Source organism: Priapulus caudatus, unplaced genomic scaffold (genome assembly GCF_000485595.1).
Source record: "Priapulus caudatus unplaced genomic scaffold, Priapulus_caudatus-5.0.1 Scaffold37, whole genome shotgun sequence".
Taxonomy (NCBI): domain Eukaryota; kingdom Metazoa; phylum Priapulida; class Priapulimorpha; order Priapulimorphida; family Priapulidae; genus Priapulus; species Priapulus caudatus.
The window spans coordinates 451,031-460,185 of NW_014577098.1; the positions used below are offsets into that span (position 1 = coordinate 451,031).

The 9,155-nt window shown below is 43.8% G+C and overlaps 1 protein-coding gene across 1 annotated transcript in view; it reads right to left on the bottom strand.

The window, feature by feature from the left end:
* Positions 1–9,155, bottom strand: part of LOC106818679 (E3 ubiquitin-protein ligase RBBP6-like) — a 32,858-nt gene that overhangs the window by 10,310 nt on the left and 13,393 nt on the right. Inside the window, exons 5-11 of the mRNA XM_014823364.1 lie at positions 4,582–4,632; positions 3,886–3,974; positions 3,503–3,602; positions 2,974–3,110; positions 2,339–2,514; positions 926–1,133; positions 23–348 (exon numbers count right to left, since the gene is read on the bottom strand). Of these exons, the coding sequence (XP_014678850.1) occupies positions 23–348; positions 926–1,133; positions 2,339–2,514; positions 2,974–3,110; positions 3,503–3,602; positions 3,886–3,974; positions 4,582–4,632 (1,087 nt within the window). The remainder of the gene's footprint in view (positions 1–22; positions 349–925; positions 1,134–2,338; positions 2,515–2,973; positions 3,111–3,502; positions 3,603–3,885; positions 3,975–4,581; positions 4,633–9,155) is intronic.

A 9,155-nucleotide genomic window follows, 5' to 3' on the forward strand; every position in this document is an offset into this window, starting at 1 on the left:
CGTCACTAAGAGTACTACACACCTTTACTCGGCGCGATCTCCGTTCGTGCGGGACTGCGCGACGCATGCACGGGCGACGACACCGACGTCGGCTGCGTGGGAGGCGTGCCCGTGTGCGGTGGAGGCGGCGTGCGGATCTTGCGCGGCGGATGCGGGAACAGCGCCGCTGCCGACGTCGGCACCGACTTCGCGGCCGCGTCGTTGGCGGCGCCGACGCGCACGATGGCGCTACCGCTGCTGATATCACCGCCGGCGCGGCTGCTGCTGCTGCTGGCTTTCTTGATCTCAGGAACAGCGACTAGAACGAGTGTCTTGTCACCAGCTGCCTCTCGTGCCGCCGCTGCCGCCCTGTAACGCGGAAGCATGCGACGAGTTATCGTCAACGCGTTCATGGGTGGGTGTATGCGTGAACAGGTCTGGCTACGATCTAGGCTTTACTGGATCTAGTTACACTTGGTTAACTTGCAAACCTCTTCTCAGCGTCCCTCTCATTCACACACATGCACACTCTCGCTGGCTCTCTCTCTCTCTTTCTTTCTATCCATCTTTCTCTCTCTCTCGCTGTCTCGCTCTCTATCTATCTCTTTCTCACTCTCTCGCTCTCTTTCTCTCTCTATATATTTATCGCTCATCCCTCACCACCCACTACAACTACGTATACTGCACCATGGCTCCCCCTCAGTAACCTCTCTCTGCTGCTGGTGCGCCTTCATCTGCACTCGCTCTCGCTCTCGCTCTCGCTCTCTCTCTCTCTCTCTCTCTCATCTGCATTCGCTCTCTCGTTCACCTCTCTCTCTTGCTCTCGCTCTCTCTCGTTCACCTCTCTCTCTCTCTCTCTCTCTCTCTATCCCTCGTTCACCTCTCTCTCTCTCTCTCTCTATCCCTCGCTCACCTCTCTCTCTCTCTCTCTCTATCCCTCGCTCACCTCTCTCTCTCCTGCTGCGCCTTCAGCCGCATCGCCTCGCGTCGCTCCTTGATCTTCTGCCGCGCCTTCGTGTAGCCCGTCTCGTTGCGGAAGTTCTCGACGGCCTGCCGCAGGAACTTGTTGGGAATGAGGGAGTCGGGCGAGATCTCTGTCTCCTGACACGACGGGCACACGTGGTCCTCCGTCTCCAGCAGCGCAGTGCGAATACCTGCCAATGAGCGGACGCACGTCAAAGCAACACGTACATTTCTCACGAGAAAAAAACTCACGAACGCAAAAATACATGCTCGCGAGAAAAAACTCATGAATGCAAAAAAATACATGCTTGCGAGAAAAAACTTCCCGCTCGAGCGTAACGTCACAAAAATACATGCTCCCAGCGAACTATGACGAAGAAGGAGAGAGAGACCAGGGTTCATCAACTATCAAAACGGTCAGATGAATGTAGCGGATTGCAGTTGGAAAGTTTCTTTTTTTGCTATTAACCAGAAAAGAATGAGAATTCAGTAGATGGCAGAAAAAGTAGGCCACTAGTAGCTACTGCAACACAGATGTGTGCTGCCATTGTAACACAGCTAGAATGTACACAGAGAATAGTTGGAAATGAACCCTATAATGCATGAGGCAAGCATTTAATGTATTTACAGACATTGGCTCCGAATTAAGAATCCGGGGCCCGTTGTCAGAAACAAAATTAGTCTTAACATTAGTCTTAACATTAGCTTCCACTCGTAAACCGTTGACAGAAACATCGTAATGTTACGAGAACGAAAAATCCTCGCAAATATCCTCTTAACATTACGAGAGCCCAGACCCTCTCGTAACTTTAATATTAAGTTGAAAATAACACATTTACACTCTGAATTACAATTATAGTGATATTATATTTTATAAAAATGAATAAAATGTGTCTTTTTCTTCAAAAACACATCAAAATCATTAATTATCTACCGCTAATAAAACAAAACAATACATTTACAAATGGTGTATGGCATTTGTTCTCTTGTTTTACATGTTTGCCATGCTTGCCACGACTCTCGCGTCTCGTGTTAGTGTGAGAATAAATTCATGACCACGTTATTTTTCATCAAATATTATTTATATGTGGTTAGCCATCATAACATGAATAAATTACTGTGATGTACAATAAATGTGTATGAATTTGAATTTTGTGATCGATTCTCATCCAATCAGCAGCCTTGTGACATGAAATTATGAAGTTCCTGTTATCGTGAGTTTGCCCGTAGCTATGATGTGTTTCTGTCAACGCTACTCTCGTAGCATTAACATTAGTCGTAAGTGTTATCGTAGCATTAACATTAGCATTAACTTTACGATGTTTCTGACAACGAAATCACTACGCTAGTTAAACCGGCCCGCCAGGAAGCCGTAGTGACAGGGTATAGCACTCACAGTCATCACAAAAGCTGTTGCCACAACAGGGTATGAGCACGGCGTCGGTGAGGAGATCCTTGCAGAGTGTGCACACTAGCTCGCTAGGAATGTCCTGCTCAGGTTCCGGCTCCACCTCCTCCTCCTGGTGAGGAACGAATGGTGGCCTCTCCTTCTTACCCTCTCGGTACGCCTCTCTGCAAGGAACAACATGGCTAGGGTTAGAGTAGAAACTAGTATTTTCTTGGGTACATGTATTTAGGGAGATGACATGGCTAGGGTTAGAGTAGTGGCTATTATTTTACTGGGTACATGTATTTGGGGAGACAACGTGGTTAGGGTTAGGGTCAAGACCAGTAATTTACTGGGTTAAGAAGTTTCATTTTTAAAGCAGCTTCATAAGAGTTTCCCACATCTTTTTCTAGGACTACAGGATTTTGGCTGGACACAATCAAGCAGGTTTCATTGCCTCTAGGACACAACCTCCATGTTCAATTTGGTGGACCTTCCAGAAGCATAATAAAAGCCACTATTTCAGCACCATAGCCCAGTTTCCTGGATATCCGAGGATCATAGACTATTTCGAGTACTTTCCAGCACCAGAGCCCAGTTTCTAGTACGTTTTTCAGGACAGGAGTGAAGCAGGCATGACTCACGCGTCGATGGTGGGCACAGCGTATTTGCCGTGGGCCGTCAGCATGGCTCCGGGTACGTCCGGTCCTTCCACCTCTGTCATGAAGCTGCGCGGAATCCCTGTGCTGCGTCGAACCTTCTCCGCTCCACGTACCACCTCCTGCGAGGAGAGATGACGTTAACAGTGCTCGCTGGACTGGCGGAGGAAGCTCTGCTGAATCTCCACCACGCACACAGCTATTCCAACCGATTTTTAGAGAGATACTCTTAGACGAGGTTTACTTTTGGAAGGCTGTCCTTTTTGTAACACATCTCGTACTTGGTTCAGTCATTACTCGACTAACCAACAAATTACCACTTAAATCACAAGATTGCTGTTAAGCCGACTATGTTATCTTAAATAGTATTCATAATGATGAAGACATTTTTGAGATTATCACGAAAAAGCTGGAAGCAAATCCTTCAAGCCAACCCATGCACGCACAAACTGTACGCTAAAGTTGGTGCGTCCACGATGTCGCGCGCTGTGTAATGTTGTAAGCTGTTACGTACGGGGTTGGTGCAGTTCCAGATCCAATGTCCCGGCTTGAGGCACTTGTAGCACTTGTAGGTAGGACCAGGTGGACCCATCTGCCCACGTGACCTCACATAGCTACAACAACAGAAGAAGCAATGTCACGTAACAACAATCCTTACACAAGCTCACAGTTGATAGCAACTAACACACTCTAATCAGTCGTGCACAATGGCAGCATGAGAACAGAAGACCCACAAAAATACAGCTCCCACACCGTTTGAAAGTATACTGAACGTTAATTCGCTCAGCAGAAAAATAGCTCGGAGTACACGCAGTAACACGTTATAGTTTTATAGTTTGCGAGGGCCACGAGCTGGCTTTAATCGATACGAGAACTTGTGGTGAGCACGGTACATACTTGCTAGGGTCGTAGTCCTGCGTCGACTGGATGGTCATGGCACGGATCTTATCTGCCTCTGAAGCATCAGCACTAGTCAGGTCTCCAATCTACACCACCAAGCAAACATAAACACAACCATGTAGACGTGACACACTACCTCATTATCAATTTAGCGCCCGTTGCAACACAGAGCAAATTATATAACAACAACAACATTTTGGTGTTGATGATTTTACTTGATGATCGGACTTGCCACTCATCTACATTTCTTCGTTATTTGTGCTTTGCTTTTTATTTACACTCATATAGTGTGCACCAGGAATTTTCGCATCACATGCAAAATTAGTTTCATGAGTAGCAAATATCCTAGATAATGACAGTTCTTATTCTCTAGTTTAACACACAATATGTATGAGAAAGAGAAACAGAGGCAGCTATAGATGTTGCAAGATAGTGAGAGCTAGTGTGAGAAAGAATGAGAATGAGTGTGAGAGAGAGGGGGAGAGGAAGACGAAATGGAAAACAGAGGAACAGGAATAGAGAATGAGGACAAGAAGGAGAAAAGTAAATAAAGAGGAATCGCTGAGAGGTGAGAAGGGAGAAGAAGGTACTGTGAGAGAGAGAGAGAGAGAGAGAGAGAGAGAGAGAGAGAGAGAGATGAAAAAGGTGACACGAGATCCACTTGTAGGTAAACCTACTAGTACAACCACCTACCTCGGTAAGCTTGTGGATGGTCGACTGGTGGACGTCTTCGTAACCAAGCTGCTGGAGGAAAATGCAAACGCAAGGACTGTAAGTCAATGGCTCGACACACCGCACGACGAACGATGGAGGGTGAGGCCGCAAATCGAGCAACAGGCACACACACACACACACACACACACACACACGCACACACACACTCACCACCTGTGACCAGGTAATTGACACCATGCCATCGTCAACTCCTGCCTCACCGGCCGCAGAGAGCGACTGCACATGCAGGTATACTATCTCACGCTCACCTTTCTTGTCCGTGTAGCTGAAAGTAAACGACAGGAGCTAACCGAAATCCCCGCAAGAAGGGGGGGGGGATCAGCAAACCCAAGAGACTGGGCCAAAATCTCATGCTAATTAAAAATTCGTATGGTTCCTGAGTTCTCTGGCAGAGTTTATGGTTTCTTTTTAGTATACGTAACTTACAGGGTCAAAATTAAATTAGTGGCCACCTGTCCATAAAGGGCACTTTGGGGGTTCCACCGAGTAACCCTTATAGACAGGTTTGACTTACGCAGTCTCACGGTACAGCTGTTCCACCCTCTATTTCTACTCCCCGGGATCTCGGCAAACCCAAAACAATACGAATGTCACTAAAAATACTTTATAGGGTTAGGGTTCTACATTTACACCAAAAATGGGAGCCGAACAACAGTCATTCTTCACTGCACTAAGCATCTTCTCTCATCACTAACACACACCACACTCGCCTGCGTGAGCTGAAAAGGTAGAATAATGCGTGATTATTCGGCTTCGGAGGAACACGCACGCGCTCACTCGCTCTCTCCCTCCCGGATCCCAACGCTACTCACCTTGCACCCACACTTCAACCCATCCGTCTTTCACCCCATTCATGACCTACCAGCCAAACTACTCTCTGCACACAGTTGCTTCGGCGATATCGATCAGCCAACGCATCGACGACGTTCGCACGCTCGTGAGGCAAACTACTAATTGCAACAAAAGGACATCTTTCACGATATCAACGCCGATGAGTCCACATCTCTGGTCGCCTTCATTCAACCCTTCGTTTCTCGGAAAATATGGTGCTGTGGGACGCCGCGTGAATGATCATCTCTACTCGCACGGAACCCACTCCATGCACTCTTCTAAGATACGTCTTTCGTCGGTGGTGGCCTTTCACTTGCCTCAACGTATTTACCACAGCAATGGCGAGGCACGTACAGCGATCATGAGTACGAATTTACTCACACCCAGATTTCACTCTTCAATGATCTTCGCAGAATTGCGCCAGATTTGGGCAGTCTTTCCACTTTGCCACGCACTTCCTTTATCACTTGTACCGAACATCTTGTAAGCATGTCCACTTTAGCAAAGAGAAATCCTGACCAAACGATGCAAAACACATCCAAGAAGCATATTCACACATTACTGCACGATGCTTCTACAACAGCCGAACCACAGTGCTGCCTTTCTGTTATTATGACACAGGAACTTGACAAGGTTGTGGAAAGAATAGCTAGCTAGTATCTTGAGCATGGAGTCCTGAGCATTGTGAACAGGGATATGACATCCCATAGCCACACAACAAGGCCCGATGCCAACAGTTGATGGACTGCCATCTAGTAATTAGGCCAATATACGGAGAATTTAGTATCGTACTAAACAGTTGGCAACTTGGCACCCCCCTTTTATTTCGTTGTACGGAGTATTACTGATTATGCTGAAAGATCAAAACATACCTATATACCTAGAACAAAATAGGTCACCCCAATCAGGGCCAAATATCTAAAAAGGTTCTGGAAATATTTGAAGGGTATTAAAGAATTCTGTCCTGTCCGGTTGTTGTGGGTATATGGATTTGCTTAAGAAATGTTGGCACATAAAAATAGTGCTGAGCTTACAGTACAAAGCCCTGTGTTATAGTGTAATAAACCCAAACCAAATAGTTTTCATAAAATATTGCCCGTTTAATTACGTGCTAAAAGTCACTTAAAGGGATCCTTTACTCTAGGTTCTAGGGTTATTTTCAGTTAATTTAGGTTAAAAATTACGCTACATAAAGTTTCATGGTTCAATCACAATTAGAAATATTTTTTTCAATGTTTTAAAACTAACGACTACAGTTTGATTACGACGGTGGCGCCACTCAACGCGCACGATCTGGAAAGTTGCGCAAAACGACTTTTCAGCCAAGGGCTACAGACCGAGGGTGTTTCTTATTTATTAATTTCCAAGCAAAAGGATTGTAATATCCTATAAACGACATATAGTTTCAGTTTTATTATGAATAAATTTGTCCTAAAATGAACATTGTTCGGTTAAATAGCATTTAGGTATAAATATAATTGCACCTTTGTGATTAGCCCTCGGTCTGTAACGTGCAAAATATATTGCGAAATGCGCAACTTTTTCAGGGTGGCAGCACGGTCGCAGGTGTCAATGGCGTCGTTCAAATTTCGTAGCGTTGATGTATAATTAATTATAACAATTAAATTAGGTATCTGGTAACAAGTATGGTATTATTATTTATTAATTATAACAATTAAATTAGATATCTGGTAACAAGTACGTGTGGGTATAGACGATTTGTTATACAGTAAGTATAGGGACAGTAATTTCCCGTTTCAAAAAATTGCCTTTTCCGTTTGGGAAAATCATGAATTCCGTTTCAAAGTAAAGTAAAATGAAAATTCCGGTTTGCCATAGATTGTACACACCAAAAATGCAAAATTCCATTTACATATATTTGCATGAAAAAAAGGTATTTGGTCACTGACCGACAGTTGGGCTGGCACCGAAACACAGGGCTACCAAAAGACGTAATTGTAAGTCATTTTGCTCTGAAACTTGTCTGAATGTAAACCATATCACTACCAATGCTATTGTCGACGTTTTTTAATGGTTTTATTGAAATTTCCATGTTGTAATATGTTCAAATTACGTTTTCCGCATTTTTCCGTTTCCAATGGCCATTTCCGTGTTTTCTGTCCGTTTTCCGCAATCGCGGAAAATCACTGTCCCTATAAGTACAGTTGTATGCAGTAAAATCCTAGAGTCTAGTATCCCTTTAAAAAAGCTCTAAGAATAAAAGTCTAAATGACACTGTAGCTCACATTGGGTGTCATAAAAGACCGAGGGGGGATATATAAAGCAACAGTATATATATATATGGGAGAACTCCCATTATATAGCATATCTCCCATTATATACTCTTGATAATGATATATGCATAAGTTTTGATGCAAAAATAAATGTTTCAGATCTGAAAGTCTGAAATCTTGACGAGAGATGGTGCTACGCCTAAATGATGGCCATTTTGGTTTTCGAATATCGCGCAAATAAAAACAATAAAATATTCCAGTCAAATTACTGTAACGAAGAATCTAAAACACAATATTACACGTATATAGGTATGATTGTAGCGTTGTTGACCAGTTAGGCAAAATAAACGTAATAGAACGTTGTCATCTCTCCCATAGGAGTAACAACTGTTTTGGGGCTAGCCTTACACATTCACATACCAAAATTTAACAAAAACGAATGAATTTAGATGGCCATTTAAATTTTTGCCATTTGGTCGACTGGCGTGCTCCAAAATAGGAAGTTGAAATCTCTCCCATAGGAGTAGCAACTATATTTCATTTGAAACATGTGGGTCATACGGCTCTTGAGTTATGATAGTGGATCCATGAATAAAGGATTCATTCACGTACTAGAAATGAGCAAAATTCGTTGAACCTGAATTGACTTATGGCCATTTCCATTTTTGCCAAAAAGTGGACGTGGCTCAAAAGTAGGTCGACTGGTGTGCTCCAAATAGGACATTCAAACGTCTCCCATAGGAGTAACAACTGCATGCAATTTGAAACATGTGGGTCAAACGGTTCTTGAGTTATCGTTGACCGTAGACAAATGTTGACAGACGGACGGACGAACGGACGGACGGACGGACGGACACACCATGGCAATAGCTCCTCTTGACGATATCAAGGCGAGCTAAAAATTGGCATAAAATGCAGTACATAATATTATACAGTACCAGCAGTCAATCTAGGTTCAGTATGCAAACACCTGTAAAGTGCATGTGATCAGAATCAAGATAATAACCGCAAATCTTACTATCGTAAGCCTTATGTAATGTCACCTCACAATTATAAATAAGAAGTTAGCAGTGATATTTATATGGATAGCAAATTTCCAGCATATCACGTAAAAGGAACTGCCCACAATCGCCCCACCCATTTTAAATGAAAGTGTCAATGACACTGTAGCTCCCCACAAAAACGGACACAAATGAGTGAGTGAGAAGAAGTCAGTTTTGATTGAGCAACCATCGACGTACATTATAGAAACGAAGAGTATATATGGGAGAACTCCCATTATATACTCTTGCTAATTATGTGTAATTTTGTATGTGAAAATAATAAATAATATTATATATAAATTACAAGTGCCGCGGAGCGACAGCGCTCATCTAACGTCTACTGCGGTGACTCTGTGGTGGAGTGGTGGGATTCTAGTAAACCCTGTTAGTCCCAAATGTGTTCACATACACGCCGAAACAATGG